At 43.9% G+C, this 20,799-nt stretch overlaps 1 protein-coding gene across 1 annotated transcript in view; it reads left to right on the top strand.

Annotated features, from left to right (window-relative positions):
• LOC126471528 (dynein axonemal heavy chain 5) overlaps nucleotides 1–20,799 on the top strand; it is a 1,073,018-nt gene that overhangs the window by 449,380 nt on the left and 602,839 nt on the right. Inside the window, exons 18-19 of the mRNA XM_050099754.1 lie at nucleotides 2,478–2,622; nucleotides 2,731–2,839. Of these exons, the coding sequence (XP_049955711.1) occupies nucleotides 2,478–2,622; nucleotides 2,731–2,839 (254 nt within the window). The remainder of the gene's footprint in view (nucleotides 1–2,477; nucleotides 2,623–2,730; nucleotides 2,840–20,799) is intronic.

Below are 20,799 nucleotides of genomic sequence, written 5' to 3'. Positions count from 1 at the left end.
GTAGCGCAATCCTGTCCGTCATGTAATTATCACCCACTGGTATACTAAATTCATACTAACTCTCTGTGAAATCTTCCCGAAAAGAATAGCTGAGGGCTACTTTGATGATTACACCACATGCTTCACGTGGTCAACTTGGTTTACACAAAGAGTGTAACTCCACAATAATTTTGATAATTAAAATAAATTAGATCGAAAAACAATTTACAAAAGAAAAACCTCGAACTGGATACTACCGTCTTACTATTAACCTGATTGGTCAAACAATTGTATAAGCAAGTGGTACTGGTCTCACAAAGTACACCCCACATGGGTTGAACATAAAGAAAAGTTGCTATATTGAAAAATCTTGTCAAGACGAGACGTTATAATCTCACGCACATTCGCATTTAAGATTGATGATCTCAGTTAGAGTTACTGATCAACACGTGGTTCCACTTTACTCACAAAGTAGTGACAAAGCAACTACTGGAAGATATTCTGAACTTCACACTCGAAATACACTGCGTTGCAATTTAAGATAACATTAGATATTTTAGAGCTAAACCTGAAATAAAGGTGATTAAATTTTCAGTTAGGCTGAACTTAAGAAATCCATTGTCCTACGGACTTAGCAGACACGCGCTTAGCCGGAGATCTTACCACTTCAGACGCTCGCCGCGGACTGACTGACCTGGGCTCCTACCGAGCGTGGTAACAGATACAAACGGAAGTGACCAGAGAGGCAGCTTCCTATACCAACATGACAAGGGACGGACAGGACCATACTAAGAATAGAAACCTCTCTGCTTTTAGAAAGCGTAGCTACCTGTTCCGACGTTGGTCCTACTGTTCTCTAGCAGACAGGCTTATCTGCTACCCTCAAGCATGCAACTAGAAATACATTTGCTCATTCATCCTCTCACACAGAAGGGAAGGGGGATGACAGCATCATATCATATACAGTATATAAAAGAAAGCGGATGTAGGTTCCGTATGAGACTGTGTGTCATGAATTACCTATAAACTGTGTTTTAAAGTGTAGTAGTGTGACAGATCGTTCATGTTTATGTGTAAAAGTAACACAGTCAGAAACTCCACAGTAAATTTAGAAGAGGAATTTATGCCGTAAATGACAACATATTTAAGAAATTAACGTGAAAGGAATCCAACAGAGACCTTTCAACGGGTTCTTTACTAGACGCATACGCTAGGGAAAAATAAGAAAACGAAGATGAAAGAAAAATAAATATCATTTAATTGGAACTTTTTAAAAAATCATCTCAGTTAAACGAGAAATCCGCTATCTTAAACAGTTCAGAAAATTAGCTGAACAGGTTAGCTGAACAGATTAGCTGAACCTCGGTATATAGTGCACTCATGACTTTCTCAGGATAACTTTCCTGAAATTCTCCAACTTGTAGAGGGTGAAGAGCCCTCTGCTTTAGGTCCTCCACTCGGCCTCATACCAATTTATCCCATTAGTCCTCGGAAACAGTGCATAATTATCACCTACTGCACTGGGAATTTATAAGAGACGCTGTCTGTCTTCAGCACTCCCGCTAGTCATCCGAAGGCATAGATAGCGTTATTGGATCCTAGTGGCAGCTTTTCGTTGACGCCGAAGTGAGTGCGAATTTGCAGGTGATCTTGCTTTCCATTGCTCCTGGGATGCCCTCTTTCACATTGCAGACGATTGCTTCTGGGATACCCAGTGCGTATCGGAGTCTTTTTCCCTCTGTCTCCAGAATACGGTATGCATCAGGCGTCATGCAGCGCTAGTATGGCTTAACTTCGTTTGCCTTGTTTCGCGAATTGCAAATTGACCTGTCATATCTGCCATGCATGAAGTGCAGAAAAATAATAAGATGAGCTAGAGCGGTTGGTACATTATTCTGACCACTGCTAGGGAATATTAGGCAAATTTCACAAACCCTTAGACGGAGCCGGCCGCGGTGGTCTCGCGGTTCTAGGCGCTCAGTCCGGAGCCACGTAACTGCTACGGTCGCAGGTTCGAATCCTGCCTCGGGCATGGATGTGTGTGATGTCCTTAGGTTAGTTGGGTTTAAGTACTTCTAAGTTCTAGGGGACTGATGACCACAGATGTTAAGTCCCATAGTGCTCAGAGCCATTTGAACCATTTGAACCTTAGACAGAAGGGAAGGTAATTATTTAATGGAAAAAGAGATAACATACGGTCTTCATTTTACGAAGACAATGAAACCTCTACGGACGGTTGTTATGCCTTCTGCAGTTTCGAAAGTACATCATAGTAGAAGTCAGTAACACAGCATCTAATAAACTGTAGTGGAAAAACTTTTCCTGAATAAATTGCAAGGATAAAGTGAACACATTATTTAGTCGGTCCATATTTCTCTATTACTACTGTAAATGTACTCACAAGACCATTAAAATGAAAAGACGATGGTATTTAAAAGATATTTTCTATTTATGGGATTATATTTTTTTCTGCTTTATTTTACTTTCTTTGATTTCAGGGTCAACGACGTTTACTCAAACCGAATATTAAAAGTCTTAGCTAGCATGCAGAAAGTGTGTCTCCACGCTTTACCTCAAGACGAGCCTTGGAGTGTGGAAGAGTTTCTACAGCAGACAGAGGATATCTGTCGAAATGCGGCTATTGTGAGTTCATATTGCTCCGACATTTTACGACTCTGTGTGAAAAAAATTTCGATTCATTCTCTGAGTTATATGTTCCCAGTTTCACATTGGGTACTTATGTTTATACAGGAATTAAATCGAAAGAGCCTTATGGTTGAAGAAGCAGTAGAAGAAGTGCTGGAATTGGTGAGAAGAGCTGGAGAAGCAATGAAAACTAGTTCAGATGGGGATGTTTTCAGCTGCATGCTTGATGGTAAGTACTGAGTGAGCTAGTGCAATAGCTAAGACACTGTACTCGTACTCGTAAGGAGCGTGGTTCAAATTCCTGTTCGTCTCTGCTGATTTATGTTTCCCGCGATTTCTCAAAATCACTGAAAGCGAAGGCCCTGATGGTTTCGGAAATACAGTGGCGGCGGATTTCATTTGCTATACTCGTTCAACCTGAGTTCATCTGCCGTATCCATTGACCTCGGCATCCAACGGTCTTCTAAATCGTGAACCTCCCTCGTTCATAAATAACTTAGTCATTCGAGCCTCTAGCGACATTCATTCTCTTTTAGCACTCATTGGCTAGATCTTTTAATAAAATAGGGTTAAGTCGCATAGTGCTCATCAGAGCCATTTGAACCAATAAAATAGCGTACTTGCAGTATTCTCCTCTAGACTGGCGATTTAAAATTATTTGTCGCCCTTTTGGACCGTCTCCGTACCTGATTTGTCATCGTAGATGTCTGCTATTCGGGGGACGCGAATTCAATTCCCGACAATGCCAAGAATTTTTCCTCGGGGGGGGGGGGGGGGGGGGGGGCATAGATTGGAGACCAATCAGTAAGTCTCCTGATACCAACCGAGGAGATACTTGAGCGAGAGGTACCGGCTCCAAGATCTGAAAAGCCGGCAACGTCCAGGAGAGCTGTGAACTGACCCCATGCCCCACCATGCAGCAGCCAAGTGACTCCATTGGCAGAGGATGATACGGCGGTCGGTCGGTGCCGATTGGCTCGTATGTGTCCATAGCGGAAGAGCTTCACTGTTCGCCTTTCTCTTCGTGTTTCTTCACAGCTCAACTCTCACGGCCGTGTGAGAACGCCAGAAACATCTCTTTCCAATCTGTTCTTGGTCTCCCTTGAACGATGCGTTGGTGGATGTGTCATATGAGCTTTCATTATTTGTCACTGACATTGTCTTTTTGCAATTCTGTGCGACACAGTCTATGCAGACTTGCTCAGTCTTTCTTAGTCCTTCGCAACACAAAGAATTTTGTCTTAAACGTACAGATGCACGCCCATATGAATAACACGTTAGTTTGCATCCAACACCAGTTATTTGAGATCTCCCACGTTTTCTATCAAAAGGTCAGTGTCGATGTTACAGTGAATGTTGTCAATAGTTCTCACCCTACATTTCTCTATCTTTCTATCTTTGTTCTTCGCGCATTAGGTCTCCTCTGATAATAATAACAACCGGATTTAATCGATATTAAATAATAATGGTTCAACACTTCCGTACTCCTTTGGCAGTTTTAAACCACTCTGTCTATACACGGTTCAGTGACATAAATGTGAGCACTTGTCAGACGGCCAAATAACCACCGTCTGCAGCGCGGACCGCTACGAGACGTGCAGGAAAAGAGTCAGTGAGGTTCTGGAAGGTATAACAGGGATGAGGAGCCATTGCCGACTGCAGTGCCGTTCCCAGCTGCGCTAGGTTTCCCGGTTGAGGATTCAGCTCGATCGAGGTGGTCCCACAGATTCTTGATCAGGCTTAAAAAAATGGTTCAAATGGCTCTGAGCACTATGGGACTTAACTTCTGTGGTCATCAGTCCCCTAGAAGTTAGAACTACTTAAACCTAACTAACCTAAGGACATCACACACATCCATGCCCGAGGCAGGATTCGAACCTGCGACCGTAGCAGTCGCGCGGTTCCGGACTGAGCGCCTTAACCGCGAGACCACCGCGGCCGGCGATCAGGCTTAAATCCTGGGAGTCTGGTGGCCAGTGGATTACTATAAACTCATCCTGGTGCTCTTAGAACCGTGCATGTACAATGAGATCTGTATGACACGTTGCATTGTCCTGCTGGTAGATGTCATTGTACCGAGGAAAAACAAAGTATTTGCAGGGGTGGACATGGTTCCCAAGGAAAGATGCATATTTGTGTCGATCCATTGTGGCTTTCAGAACGACAAAATCACCAATGGAATGCCACGAGAACATTCCCAGAGCATAACGCTCCCTCCTCCGGCCGGGGTTCTGCCCACTATTGTTGTAGTGTGTTTGCTTTTAGGCGTTTCATGCCGATGGAGCATAAAACATGATTCATCTGGAAAGGCCACCCGTCACCATTCAGTGGACGTCCAGTTGCAATAATGGCGTGCAAATTCCAGCCTTCGTTGCCGATGGACTGTAGTCAAGATGGGTGCTTGAACCAGGTGCCTGCTGCGGAGGCCCATACGGAACAACGTTCGCTGAACGGTCGTTGAGAAGACACTGTTGGTAGCCCCTTGGTTCGTCTAGGCGGTCAGTCGGTCAACATTTGCACATCTTTTGGCCCGAACACATCTTCGCCCTTGTCATCAATGGCCCAGGTGCACCACAGTTGCCTCGGCGCCGCTTTTGGATAGCGCCATTTTGCTATACACAGTGTATCTTAATCACGACGACACGCGAACTGTTCTCAAACTTAGCCGTTTCGGAAATGCTTCCACATTTGACCCGAAATCCAATGATCGTGCTCTTTTGGACGTCAGAGAAATCGCTCTGCTTCCGCATTACGACTATGACTGCACTGTTTGCCGCGTTCCACCAACTGATAAGATTAGATTAGTACTTGTTCCATAGATCAGGAATACGACACTTCGTAATGATGTGGAACGTGTCAGGTTAATAAGAGGTGTCTATACAAGATATTACATTACACAAAATATTAAATGACACTTAATATTTTTAATTTTTATTTTTTTATTTTTTTGTGGGGGTTGGGGAAATTACCCACTTACTACATCCAAAAATTCATCTAATAAGTAGAAAGAGTTGCCATTAAGAAAGTCTTTTCATTTCCTTTTAAATGCTATATGGCTATCTGTCAGACTTTTGATGCTATTAGGTGAGTGACCAAAGACTTTTGTGGCAGCATAATTTACCCCCTTCTGAGCCAAAGTTAGATTTAATCTTGAGTAGTGAAGATCATCCTTTCTCCTAGTGTTGTAGCCATGTACACTGCTATTACTTTTGAATTTGTTCGGACTGTTAATAACAAATTTCGTAAGTGAATATATATATTGTGAGGCTACAGTGAAGATCTCTAGCTCTTTAAATAAGTGTCTGCAGGATGATCTTGGATGAGCTCCAGCAATTATTCTGATTACACGCTTTTGTGCCATGAACACTCTTTTACTCAATGATGAGTTACCCCAGAAAATGATGCCATAAGAAAGCAGAGAATGGAAATAGGCGTGGTAAGCTAATAGCGATAGAAACTGCTGTAAGTCTGTTATTTGGAGTAAGAGGTCATGAAAGTAGCTTGGAATTTCACATCACACCTCTTCAAAATAATGCTCGTGTCGGACTGAAACTGCAAGCCGCAAGAATCTGCACTCATCCAAAACAGCAAACTGACATATTCTTATTCGAGCAAATATTATTTAGGTCTGTTACCCATCAGACTCCACAAACATTATGAAATAACAAGCCTCTCGTCTTCTCCAAGAAACATGTCATATACCAGTTTTCATAATACTCATTATTGTCCTCGATTTAGAAAGTGAGCTTAAAGTTCCACAGTCTCGGTATTCGCTATTCACACTGTAAGATCACCTGCAGTACCTCTCCCCAGCTACTGAACGAGTTACGGAATCGGCGGCGGCCCCTCAAACCAGCGGCACCAACAACAGCGCCATGCCAACAGCACCATGGCCATCATCTCCGTTAGCAGCAACAAAACTAACAAGGAAAATCTCCGTTTAAATCTCTCACCAGAACCCATCCTACAATTACCATTTCTTAAATTACCTAGAGCTACAGGTTTTAATTCTAGTCATGTTCAGTATTTCAAAAGCATTTTATGTGAAACGCAGTCCGAATCATAATTTTGTTGCAGATGTGACTACTTTCCATTTAATTAATTATGTCGTCGTCAGACTCCTCCCTAGTTACATTTACTATTCGGCACAAGAGGTCTTCACCATTCAGATAGTTACCGTACGTTGACTGCTCTTCATTACTCTAAAGCTTATGCTCAAGTATTAAAATGAATTGTCAATAACGAGAAAATAGTTTGAAGAAAGTAAGATTATAATTTAACGTTTCCTCGGCCATGACTTTAGTAGAGACGGAAAACAACATCGGACTGGAGAAGAAAATTGACGGCGGCTGTTACAAATTAAAAAAGCCCTTCAAGTGCCCTTTCACAAAGATGGGTAAACGGCAAATGCATTTAACAACGGACCTTTCTATGGAACTAAGAGCCCCTCCTAAGAGAAAAATAATCCTTCATTTTTAAAATTTTGAACAGAGTAATGGTTCTTGGTTCATGGTATTTACAACATTCTATTAATGTATACCAGGGTTGGAACTTTAATAGTGGCAACTATTTATTTACAGCTCGTACAAAATAGGTACATGTTTCAAAGTTTTACTAACCTTCAAAGTAGTCACCAGCATTGTGTATAACCCGTTTCCAGCGATGTGGAAGTCGTAGGATACTCATAGCAGTGCCAGTTGTGTTGACAGTTCAAGAGACGCGGTCTATTGCAGGACGAATTTGTAGCAATTCTGAAGCAAATGCTGTGAAATGTTTCCTTCAGTTTAGAAATCTAGTTGAACTCACGAGGGCTAAAGTCAGGGGAGTGCAGCAGGTGGTATAGCACTTAGCAGCCCCCCCCCTTTTTTTTTTTTTTTATTTCAATTCCCCATCGGGGCAGGCTGGCAGCAGCATAGGCGCTGCTCATCAGCCGAAAGAACAAAACAATAGAAGACATTTAAAAACAGCAAAGGAGAGAATAAGGTGAACATAGATATAAAAAAGGGGGAACATCATGGAAGTCAATAGACAAAAAACGGGGTGACTGTAAAATGGAGATAAAAAACTGTTTCAAAGTAGCACACACGAAAAGCCACACACTGCGACGGTTAAAAGAACACAAGGCACAGTACGACAGGAGCATAAAGATAGCGACGGATGGCATAGCACATAACGTAACACTGACGGCGAACCTCAAGGCAGTACACAATTAACATCCCACCTCTTGACGCACACGAAAAACAGCACTAAACACAACACTGATGTGGCACACTGATGATGATCAATACAGAGGATCTGCCAGGCGCTAGGAGATGAGGGAGACCTGAAGAAGGGAGGGAGGGGAAGAGATGGGGGAAGGGAGTGGGGGGCGTGCGGAAGAGGGCCAGGTATGGAGGGATGTGGAAAGGAGAGAGGCAAGTACGGGGTGCAGGGTCTCAGGGGAGGGGGGACGGAGGAAAATCCGCTCTGGGAGAAGGAGGAAAGAGGAAAAGGGGGCCCTGGGGAGGTGGGGGGGGGGAACAAGGCCAGGTTATAGTTGGAAGGAAGGGTAGATGTCACGGCGAAGTTCGTCATCCTGGAGGGGGAGGCGTTGGAAATTGCCCTGATGAAGGAGATGGAGGGTGTGGAGGCTTAGCAGCCCCATCAATCAAACAAATCAGTAACAGCTTGCACTATATGTGCTTAAGCATTGTTCTGCAAAATGATGGTCGAGTCCTGCAGAAAGTGACATCACTTCTGTCTCTACGCTGGTCGTAGGTTGTGTTCCAAAAATGAACAGCCTATAAGAACCCAAAAATTATCTATGAAAGATAAAATGTCTATATGACAGAAATAACTGTATCGGACAAAAGACAGATCAATGATCAGCGCCCTTTGTTGGCTCGGCTGCCAGGATGCTACGTAGGCGCACAGCGATCGTAGGAACTTAACGGCTAGAGGACCCACAGAAAAGGTTTAAACAACATATTAACAGTCAATAAATAAGATTATACTCTCTGCCCATCCAATCTATGAATAAGTAGAATACAATCAGTCACAGGATTAGAGCGACGAATGTATGTAAATAAGGCAAATGCATACTGTTCTCGAGATAAATCAGCAACAAGGCTAAGAGAGGCATTAAGTCGTTATTGCCCCCCACCTCCTCCTGTTCCTCCAACATCTCCGCATCCTTTACATTGTTCGCAAGCTTGATCCCCCCCACCCTCTGGTTTCCTCCTTCCTCTCCACCCTCCGCCCATTGCCTCACCTCTATCACTCTATCCCTCCCTCTCTCCACCTCCACACCCTCCATCTCCTTCATCAGGGCAATTTCCAACGCCTCCCCCTCCCGGATGACGAACTTTGCTGTGACATCTACCCTTCCTTCCAACTATAACCTGGCCTTGTTCACCCCCCCCCCCCCCACCTCCCCAGGGCCCCATTTTCCTCTTTACTTCTCCCAGAGCGGATTTTCCTCCGTCCCCCCCTCCCCTGAGACCCTGCACCCCATACTTGCCTCTCTCCTTCCCACATATCTCCCTACCTGGCCCTCCTCCGCACGCCCCCTGCTCCCCTCCCCCATCTCTTCCCCTCCCTCCCTTCTTCAGGTCTCCCTCATCTCCTAGCGCCTGGCAGATCCTCTGTATTGATCATCATCAGTGTGCCACATATCAGTGTTGTGTTTAGTGCTGTTTCTCGTGTGCGTCTAGAGGTGTGATTTTAATTGTGTACTGCCTTGAGGTTCGCCGTCAGTGTTACGTTATGTGCTATGCCATCCATCACTACCTTTATGCTCTTGTAGTACTGTGCCTTGTGTTCTTTTAACCGTCGCAGTGTGTGGCTTTTTATGTGTGCTACTTTTAAACAGTTTTTTATCTCCATTTTACAGTCACCCCGTTTCTTGTCTATTGCCTTCCATGATGTTCCCCCTTTTTTATATCTATGTTCACCTTATTCTTTCCTTTGCTGTTTTTAAATGTCTTCTCTTGTTTTGTTCTATGTCTTTCGGCTGAAGAGCAGCGCCTATGCTGCTGCCAGCCGGCCCCGATTGGGAATTGAAATACAAAAAAGAAAAAAAAAAGAAAAAGTCGTTATTGCATTATGTTATCGAATAAAACAAAGTAGGTGTTGAGCCCAAAAATCGCTCTGTCCTTCGAGTGCTCTTGTTGACGCGTGTTCTTGTAGGTCTGCAACTCCTCCTACAACTCGAGAGTACGGCCCTTTTCCACCTTGTGCGGAATACGCATACAACTCTCGATATTGCCTATAGTGTGGCTAGTTGCTGCCAAGTGCGTTCCCAGTGTAGTTTTGTTATGTGCCTGCAAATGCTCCTTGAATCTTACTTTAAAAGAACGACCAGTTTGACCTCTATAAAATTTGTCACAACTGCTACAAACTATCATGTAATACATTTATTACATTAATAAAAATTATTACTCAAATTATGTTTTACTCGGAGTTTCAGAGTGTTGTTAACTTGAAAGCCACATCTAACCTTAGATTTCCTGAAACTTTTTTTCTATTTGTTGGGACATTTTTCCGTAAAATTTCATTGGAATAGTTTTCAGTTTTTCTTTATTACTTCTTTTTTCTGGGTAATTGTGCGTCTTCCTACTATTTATTTTCTGTTTTTTATCCTATCGTACGGGCATTTAACATAATTTGCAGAAAAGCCGTTGGCTACTGCAATTTGCCTTAAGATACCGTCCGCCACTCGTGGTCGTGCGGTAGCGTTCTCGCTTCCCACGCCCGGGTTCCCGGGTTCGATTCCCGGCGGGGTCAGGGATTTTCTCTGCCTCGTGATGACTGGGTGTTGTGTGTTGTCCTTAGGTTAGTTAGGTTTAAGTAGTTCTAAGTTCTAGGGGACTGATGACCATAGATGTTAAGTCTCATAGTGCTCAGAGCCATTTGAACCATTTTGAACCTTAAGATACCAAGTTCTTGCCGTGTTTCATTGACGGCCAATGGTAATCGAAAGAGGCGGTGGATCATTGACGTGAAAAAGGCCCTTTTATATCGTGGCGGATGGCATGACCTGGCACCGACAACAGTATCTGTATATGTAAGCTTTCTTAGAATCGAAAATTTATGTCTGTTATCAACTTTCTTAATAGTAAGGTCTAAATAGGTAATGGAGATCGCTTCTTCTACTTCTGTAGTAAAAGCTATTTTTTGGTGCATGCTGCCTATGGCTTGAGCAAATGCAGTAACCTCATTCTCGTCACCCTCTAACAGTAGCAAGATGTCATCGACATAACGTTTATAACGTCTTGTCTTTTTGTTGTGGAAACTTAGCAAAGAACTTACATACTAAATAGTTCATAAAACTGTCTGCTAACGTACCAGCCAAACTGTTACCCATCCCAAGAACATCTTTTTGTTGATATTTTTTGCCATTGAACGTAAATAAGTTATAAGTTAACGCAAATTCTAAAACTTCTATCGATTCTGTGTATTCTGCAGTACTGATCTTGTTATGAGTTAGCAGATTACGTTTAATGATCTGAATCGTTTCATTTATCGGGACACTACTGTAGAGGTTTTTTTACATCTAGGGAAGCTAGTGTTGCATTATTTGAAATAGGTATATCCTTAATCGCGTTAACAAGGTCAGAACTGTTTTTCACCCCTAAAATTGGTAGTGAACGTGTACACTGCTTTAAGTTTATTGTTAAGAAACCTATTTACTTTGCAACATGCCGATGACAAATTGTTAATGGACAGACTGGGTTTCCCTTCTTACGTATCTTAACCTGCGATCTCAGTTGGGGGAGTTTAGGATTCATCATTTTTACCGATTTCTTTTCATAATCGTTAAGCAGAAATTTTGAGCTGTCTATCTTTTTCCGTAGATCTGTCTGGAACTTCTGCGTTTGATCTTTATGAACTTCTATTACCTCATTTTCAGAAAAGAATTTCTCGGTTTTCCTAATGTAGTCCTCTTCATATACAACGACCGCTGTATTACCCTTATCTGCGCGAATGACCATTGCCTTCTCTTTTTCTACCTTTGTATCAAGGATTTTTAAGATACGACTCTCGTGATCGACAGCAGTAGAAGAGTTACTCTGACTGGATAGAGCTTTATTAACTTTAACGGCTGTGGGCGCAACTTCTAGTTTCGTCATCTTCACACACCATTTTAGTTTCAACTATGATTTTTCTAATGGTTTGATTATTAGCATTTGGAGTGACATTATGTTGTAAACCTTTATTCAGCAAAGTATTTCCATCCTCACTCAGTTCGATATTTGTCACGTTAGCTACCCTATCATAAAAACGATGTTGCCTAACGCCACCCTTACTTTTTACAACATTAACCTACTGACACTTTAGCAGTATGCCTAACTTTTTGTTATGCTTCTTTACTCTGATAAATAGAAATGAGCGTTTGGCGTCATTGACCGGGAGGTCCATTGAGGGGCAGGTCCGGTCGACTTTGGTGCAGGTCGTATTACATTCGACGCCACATTGGGAGACCTGCTTGCGGTCTCTGAGCAGAGAAAATCTCCGATCCAGCCGGGAATCGAACCCGGGCCCGTAGCACGGCAATCCGTCGCGCTGACAACTCAGCTATCGCGGCGGACTTTACTCTGATAGAGTAAGGATTGATGTTGAAAGAATAGAAAAGAGGCACAACAATAAGTTAAGCATACTGCTTAAGCGTCAGAATGTTAATATTGTAAAGAGTAAGGGTGGCGTTTATTTCATGCAGTGTTGCTTGTTTGTTAGCACTGACAACTCTACGCAAATGCTGCTGCTCCCGGTCTTTAAATGAAGACCACCGGCCAGTGCATTGTCCGTGGTGAGAGGTAATACCTGAATTTGATATTCTCGGCACTCTTGACACTGCGGATCTCGGTATATTTAATTCCCTATTTCCGTAATGGAGTGTCCCATGCGTCTAGCGCCAGCTACCATTCCGCGTTCAAAGTCAGTTGTTTCCCGCAACACGTCGGAAACCTTTTCATATGAATCACTTGAATACAGATGACAGCTGCACCAATGCACTGCCTGTTATGCGTTGTGTATGAGATACCTCTGCCATCTACTTATGTGTCTATCGCTATTCCCTGACTTTTGTCACCTCTCCGAAGAAAGTTACACATTTATTCAATCAGATCGAGATATGATTTAAAAGTGGTACATAGATTGGCATCTTGATTTAAATGTTCAAACACGTAAAATTGTGCACTTCACAAAACGAAAAAAACATAGTGTCCTACGACTGTAGTAGCAATGACTCACAGTTGGAATCGGTCAACTCACGTGAATGATAAATACGTACCTACGTGTAACAGTTAATGAGGTGGTGAAATGGAACGATCACATAGTCTGAGTCGTAGGTAGGGCAGGCGGCAGAGATCAGTTTATGGGTCGAATACTAGGGAAATGGATTCAGTCTACGAAGGAGACTGCTTACAGATCACTTATGGACACATCCCAGAATATTGTTCAAGAGTGTCGGATCCGTACGAGATATGACTAATAGGAGATATTAAACGTATACAGAGAAAGTCAGCACGAATGGTCACATTATTTTTGACCCTCTGGGGAGTGGCACACAGATACTGAAGAAACTGAACTGACTAACTCTTGAAGGCGGACGGTAACTATCCTGAGAAAGGCTACTAACAAATTTTCAAGAACCGACTTTAAGTGATATGCTACAATCCCGTAGGTATCGCTCTAGTAGGTATCGTGAGGAGAATATTAAATAACTGCAGAGCACACAGAGGCAATGAAACAGTCATTCTTTCCAATCTCCGTACGTGAGTGGAACGAGAAGCAACCCTTATAAATAGTACAGTACAATGGAATAACCCTCTGCCGTGCACTTCACAGTCGTCTGTAGAGCATGGCTATAGGAGAAGATGTAGCTACAAATTCCACGAAATAAATTATTTCCTAACTGTGTTAATTCTTTTCGATAATTCGTTGCGTTCCTTATTCCGCAAGTACTGGATTTTTCTTTACAAGCCGTGTTCGTGTGTGTGAATATGCGTGTGTTACGTTAACCGTAAGTGAGTGCGTTGTGTCAAGTGTAATAGTCCGTGTGTCCTGCAGTTGGAGATGATAGAAAAGGAAGACAGTCAGTATCACAGCTAACCCTAACAGCACCTGGTGGCTAAGAACTGCATTACGCGAACGGACCACCAACAACAGTGGCCGTGTCCTTGACAGAAATGTCGAACTAATGTGTGTTGCACACCTGAGTTACGGAGGTGAGTCTGTGGAACGATAGTTTATAAAATGTCATCACTGTGCCTGGTTCAGCAGTGAAAGTTCGTGTGATTATACATGGGAATTATATTTGCTATTCCGTTGAACCCACTACAGAGTGTACACTATCTGATCAAAAGTATCCGGAGACCTATCAGTGGACATTAATATGGGGCGTGTAAACACTTAGCCTTAAAGACGGATTGAACTCTGCTGCAACACTTCCGAATGTCCGAATGTCTATGGGTGAATGGCAGCCTGTTCCTCCTCAAGAGTTGAAACCAGAGAAGGTGCTGATGTTGTATACTGGGATCTGGAGCAATGTCGACGTTCTAGTCAGATGTGTTCCACTGAACTTAGGTCGATACTCTCGGCAGGGCATTCCGTTTGAGGAACGTTTGTGTCCACAAACCATTGCCTCACAGGTGTTGCTTTTTGACAGAGTGCATTGTCATGCCGATACAGTCATCGCAGGCGGCTACACGGGTAGCAGGGGTTGTGTGGCGTGGACTGGGCGGTTTTTTAGGTTAGATGGCCTCGGGCAAGTACAGAAAGGGCAACAGCCTCAAAGGGTGCGGGGCAAAGTCAGGACATGCGGGGACCAAGCTCTAGTCGGTATTGTAATCGGTATTGTAATTGTAAACTGCCGAAGCTGCGATGGTAAAGTACCGGAACTTCAAGCGCTGATAGAAAGCACCGAAGCTGAAATCGTTATAGGTACAGAAAGCTGGCTGAAGCCAGAGATAAATTCTGCCGACATTTTTACAAAGGCACAGACAGTGTTTAGAAAGGATAGACTGCATGCAACCGGTGGTGGCGTGTTTGTCGCTGTTAGTAGTAGTTTATCCTGTGGTGAAATAGAAGTGGATAGTTCCTGTGAATTATTATGGGTGGAGGTTATACTCAACAACCGAGCAAGGATAATAATTGGCTCCTTTTACCGACCTCCCGACTCAGCAGCATTAGTGGCAAAACAACCGAGAGAAAATCTGGAATACATTTCACATAAATTTCCTCAGCATGTTATAGTCTTAGGTGGAGATTTCAATTTACCAGATATAGACTGGGACACTCAGATGTTTAGGACGGTTGGTAGGGACAGAGCATCGAGTGACATTATACTGAGTGCACTATCCAAAAATTACCACGAGCAATTAAACAGAGAACCGACTCGTGGAGATAACATCTTGGACCTACTGATAACAAACAGACCCGAACTTTTCGACTCTTTAAGCGCAGAACGGGGAAACAGTGATAATAAGGCCGTTGCAGCATCTCTGAAAATGGAAGTAAATAGGAATATAAAAAAAGGGAGAAAGGTTTATCTGTTTAGCAAGAGTAATAAAAGGCAGATTTCAGACTACCTATCAGATCAAAACGAAAATTTCTGTTCAGACACTGACAATGTTGAGTGTTTATGAAAAAGTTGAAGGCAATCGTAAAATGCGTTTTAGACAGGTACGTGCCGAGTAAAACTGTGAGGGACGGGAAAAACCCACCGTGGTTCAACAACAAAGTTAGGAAACTACTGCGAAAGCAAAGAGAGCTTCACTGTAAATTTAAACGCAGTCAAAACCTCTCAGAAAAACAGAAGCTAAACTATGTCAAAGTTAGCGTAAGGAGGGCTATGCGTGAAGCGTTCAGTGAATTCGAAAGTAAAATTCTATGTACCGACTTCACAGAAAATCCTAGGAAGTTCTGGTCTTACGTTAAATCAGTAAGTGGATCGAAACAGCATATCCAGACACTCTGAGATGATAATGGCATCGAAACAGAGGATGACACGCGTAAAGCTGAATTGCTAAACACCTTTTTCCAAAGCTGTGTCACAGAGGAGGACCGGACTGCAGTTGCTTCTCTAAATCCTCGAACGAGCGAAAAAATGGCTGACATCGAAATAAGTGTCCAAGGAATAGAAAAACAACTGAAATGACTCAACAAAGTCAAGTCCACTGTACCTGACGGGATACCAGTTCGATTCAACACAGAGTACGCGAAAGAACTTGCACCCCTTTTAACAGCCGTGTACCGCAAGTTTATAGAGGAACGGAAGGTTCCACATGATTGGAAAAGAGCACAGGTAGTTCCAGTTTTCAAGAAGGCCTATATCTCTGACATCGATCTGTTGTAGAATTTTAGAACATGTTTGTTGCTCGCGTATCATGCCATTTCTGGAAATCTAGAATCTACTCTGTAGGAATCAACATGGATTCCGGAAACAGCGATCGTGTGAGACCCAACTCGCTTTATTTGTTCGTGAGACCCAGAAAATATTAGATACAGGATCCCAGGTAGACGCCATTTTCCTTGACTTCTGGAAGGCGTTCGATACAGTTTCGCACTGTCGCCTGTTCAACAAAGTAAGAGCCTTCGGAATATCAGACCAGCTGTGTGGCTGGATTGAAGAGTTTTTAGCTAACAGAACACAGCATGTTGTTCTCAATGGAGAGACGTCTACAGACGTTAAAGTAACCTCTGGCGTGCCACAGGGGAGTGTTATGGGACCATTGCTTTTCAAAATATATATAAATGACCAAGTAGATAGTGTCGGAAGTTCCATGCGGCTTTTCGTGGATGATGCTGTAGTATACAGAGAAGTTGCAGCATTAGAAAATTGCAGCGAAATGCTGGAAGATCTGCAGCGGATAGGCACTTGGTGCAGGGAGTGGAAACTGACCCTTATCATAGACAAATGTAATGTATTGCGAATACATAGAAAGAAGGATCCTTTATTGTGTGATTATATGATAGCGGAACAAGCACTGGTAGCAGTTACTTCTGTAAAATATCTGGGAGTATGCGTACGGAACGATTTGAAGTGGAATGATCATATAAAATTAATTGTTGGTAAGGCGGGTGCCAGGTTGAGATTCATTGGGAGAGTCCTTAGAAAATGTAATCCATCAACAAAAGAGGTGGCTTACAAAACTCGTTCGACCTGTACTTGAGTATTGCTTATCAGTGTGGGATCCGTACCAGATCGGGATGACAGAGGAGATAGTGTAGATACAAAGAAGAGCGGCGCGTTTCGTCACAGGGTTATTTGGTAAGCGTGATAGCGTTACGGAGATGTTTAGCGAACTCAAGTGGCAGACTCTGCAAGAGAGGCGCTCTGCATCGCGGTGTAGCTTGCTGTCCAGGTTTCGAGACGATGCTTTTCTGGATGATGTATCGAATATATTGCTTCCCCCTACTTATACCTCCCGAGGTGAACACGAATGTAAATTAGAGAGATTCGAGCACGCACGGAGGCTTTCCGGCAGTCGTTCTTCCCGCGAACCATACGCGACTGGAACAGGAAAGGGAGGTAATGATAGTGGCACGTAAAGTCCCCTCCGCCACACACCGTTGGGTGGCTTGTGGAGTATAAATGTAGATAGGTAGATCGTCTTTGAACTGTCTCTTTACTGCATGCAGTACACAATGCTGTAATAGAGGTTCAAATCCTTCTGCATTTAGCGTTTGCTTAAGCGCAATAAACGGACCACACACCATCATCGAAATACACCCCCATGCGCAACGCCACCTCCTCTGCACTTCACTATTGGCACTACGCGTGAAGGCAGGAAACGTCCTCCGAACCCTTCCATCGGACTGGCACAGAGTATACCATGATTCATCAATCCAAATCACTCGTTTGCAGACATCCACTGTCCAGCGGCCCCTCTCTTTACATTACCTCAAGCGCCGCTTGGCACAGACTACAACAATTTATAGCTTATGAGGAGATGCTCTACAATTGTACCCCATTCTTTTTAACCCTGACGTACAGGCTTTGTTGCTGGTAGCACTCTCGAACTTTCGAGCGAATTCTTGCACTGTTTAATGCGATCACCCTCCGCAATGTTCGACCCTCCTGTCCGTTAGTATATGAGGTCTGTCTAGCTTTGATTTAGCTGCGGTTGTTCCTTCGCGTTTCCACTTCACAGTTACATACCAAATAGTAGGTTTGGGCACCTTTAAAAGGAATGAAATGACCATGGTGGATTTGTTATTCAGTTGGCATCCGATGACTAGTCCAAGTTCGAAGTCAATAAGCTCTCCTGACCGACCCATTCTGCTGCTACTGCCTCTCTACTGACAACACAGTACTTTCCGCGTCCTTTCATAGTGGCGCTCGGGTCCACCTCTCGTGAGATATAGTAATGACTTCGGGAAAGCGTTTGACTCGGTGCCCCACTGCAGACTCCTAACTAAGGTGCGAGCATATGGGATTGGTTCCCATATATGTGACAGCCAGAGCGAGAGCACCAGCAGCAGCGAGTACTGTTTGTATAAAACGTTTTTGTACTTATTTGCTGCGCTTAGCTTTTAAATAGTTTTTCTGGGAAAACCTAGCGTAGTTTTCGCGTCTCGTATTTCAGTGAGTGTTTCTTGATTATCAGAGTAGCTCATCAGAAGATTATCTTGGGAATTTGTCACCGTATAGAGTAGGGTAAACATAGTCATGTGTAGGGACTGTGGTTGTTGTGAGCGGACGCAAGGAGAATTGGCCACTCTTCGGGGGCAGGTGGAGGCTTTGTCTGTTAGGCTCATCGAGCTCGAGGCGCAGGCGTCGGCTCGTAGTGGCGTTGGGGCAACTGTGGTGAGACCTATGCCTACTTCGGTGGCCTTGGAATCACATGGAACCCCTGATGTCGCTGCATCTTCCGGCAGTGAGCATCTTACCGGTCAGCCATCACTCCAGGGTGAATGGCGGACAGTGGTGGGCTCGCGCGTGCCTGGCCGAAAGGCGAAGGTGGGATCTGGCCGCGTGGCAGCTGCCTTACCCCTTTCCAACAGGTACGGGGTGCTTCCTAGTGGTGATGACATCGTTTCCGAGCCACCACAGGATGCCTCGCCTGTTGGGCCAGTGGCCGATTCTCCGGCAAGGTCCCGACAGTCACAGAGGGCGGGCCTATTAGTTATAGGGAGCTCCAACGTTAGGCGGGTTATGGAGCCCCTTAGGAAAATAGCGGGTAGGTCGGGGAAGAATGCCAGTGTGCACTCGGTGTGCTTGCCGGGGGGTCTCGTCCGTAATGTGGAGGAGGCCCTTCCGGCAGCTATTGAACGCACTGGGTGTGACCGGCTGCAGATAGTAGCACATGTCGGAACGAATGACGCCTGCCGCTTGGGTTCTGAGGCCATCCTTGGTTCCTTCCGGCGGCTGGCTGATTTGGTGAAGACAACCAGCATCGCACGCGGAGTGCAAGCTGAGCTTAATATCTGCAGCATAGTGCCCAGAGTCGATCGCGGTCCTCTGGTTTGGAGCCGTGTGGAGGGTCTAACCAGAGGCTCAGACGACTCTGCGACTATAATGGTTGCAAATTCATCGACCTCCGTTATTGGGTGGAGAACTGTAGGGCCCCCCTAGACAGGTCAGGCGTGCACTACACACCGGAAGCAGCTACTAGGGTAGCAGAGTACGTGTGGCGTGCACACGGGGGTTTTTTAGGTTAGAGGGACCCCCCCTTGGGCGAAACGATAAAATACCTGACGGCTTACCAGAGAGGACATTATCATCGTTGGTAAAGAACGTCCGTCCTCAGAGACCAAAAACAGGAAAAGTTAACGTAATATTGGTAAACTGCAGGAGTATCCAGGGCAAGGTTCCTGAATTAGTATCTCTTATTGAAGGAAATAGTGCGCATATAGTATTAGGAACGGAAAGTTGGTTAAAACCGGAAGTGAACAGTAACGAAATCCTAGACACAGAATGGAATATATACCGCAAGGATAGGATAAACGCCAATGATGGAGGAGTATTTATAGCAGTAAAGAATTCAATAATATCCAGTGAAGTTATTAGCGAATGCGAATGTGAAATAATCTGGGTTAAGTTAAGTATCAAAGGTGGGTCAGATATGATAGTCGGATGCTTCTATAGACCACCTGCATCAGCAACCGTAGTAGTTGAGCGCCTCAGAGAGAACCTGCAGAACGTCGTGAAGAAGTTTCGTGATCATACTATTGTAATAGGGGGAGACTTCAATCTACCAGGTATAGAATGGGATAGTCATACAATCAGAACTGGAGCCAGGGACAGAGACTCTTGTGACATTATCCTGACTGCCTTGTCCGAGAATTACTTCGAGCAGATAGTTAGAGAACCAACTCGTGAAGCTAACGTTTTAAACCTCATAGCAACAAATAGACCGGAACTTTTCGACTCCGTGAATGTAGAAGAGGGTATCAGTGATCATAAGTCAGTGGTTGCATCAATGACTACAAGTGTAATAAGAAATGCCAAGAAAGGAAGGAAAATATATTTGCTTAACAAGAGTGATAGGGCACAAATCGCAGAATATCTGAGTGACCACCATCAAACGTTCATTTCTGAGGAAGAGGATGTGGAACAAAAATGGAAAAAATTCAGAAACATCGTCCAGTACGCCTTAGATAAGTTCGTACCGACTAAGGTCCAAAGCGAGGGGAAAGATCCACCGTGGTATAACAATCATGTACGAAAGGTACTACGGAAACAAAGAAAGCTTCATCATAGGTTTAAGAGTAGTCGAATCATAGCTGATAAGGAAAAGCTGAACGAAGCGAAAAAGAGCGTAAAGAGAGGAATGAGAGAAGCATTCAACGAATTCGAACATAAAACATTGGCAAACAATCTAAACAAGAACCCTAAAAAGTTTTGGTCATATGTAAAATCGGTAAGCGGATCTAAATCCCCTATTCAGTCACTCGTTGACCACGATGGCACCGAAACAGAGGACGACCGAAGAAAGGCAGAAATACTGAATTCAGTGTTCCGAAACTGTTTCACTGCGGAAAATCGTAACACGGTCCCTGACTTCAGCCGTCGCACGGACGCCAAAATGGAAAATATTGAAATAAACGATATCGGAATTGAAAAACAACTGCTATCACTTAGTAGCGGAAAAGCATCCGGACCAGACGAGATACCCTTAAGATTCTACAGTGATTATGCTAAAGAACTTGCCCCCTTTCTATCAGCAATTTATCGTAGATCGCTGGAAG

The sequence above is a fragment of the Schistocerca serialis genome, chromosome 3, assembly GCF_023864345.2.
Source record: "Schistocerca serialis cubense isolate TAMUIC-IGC-003099 chromosome 3, iqSchSeri2.2, whole genome shotgun sequence".
NCBI classification, from domain to species: Eukaryota; Metazoa; Arthropoda; class Insecta; order Orthoptera; family Acrididae; genus Schistocerca; species Schistocerca serialis.
The sequence above is the reverse complement of the archived record's forward strand: the minus strand, read 5'-3'. Positions and strand labels throughout refer to the sequence as shown.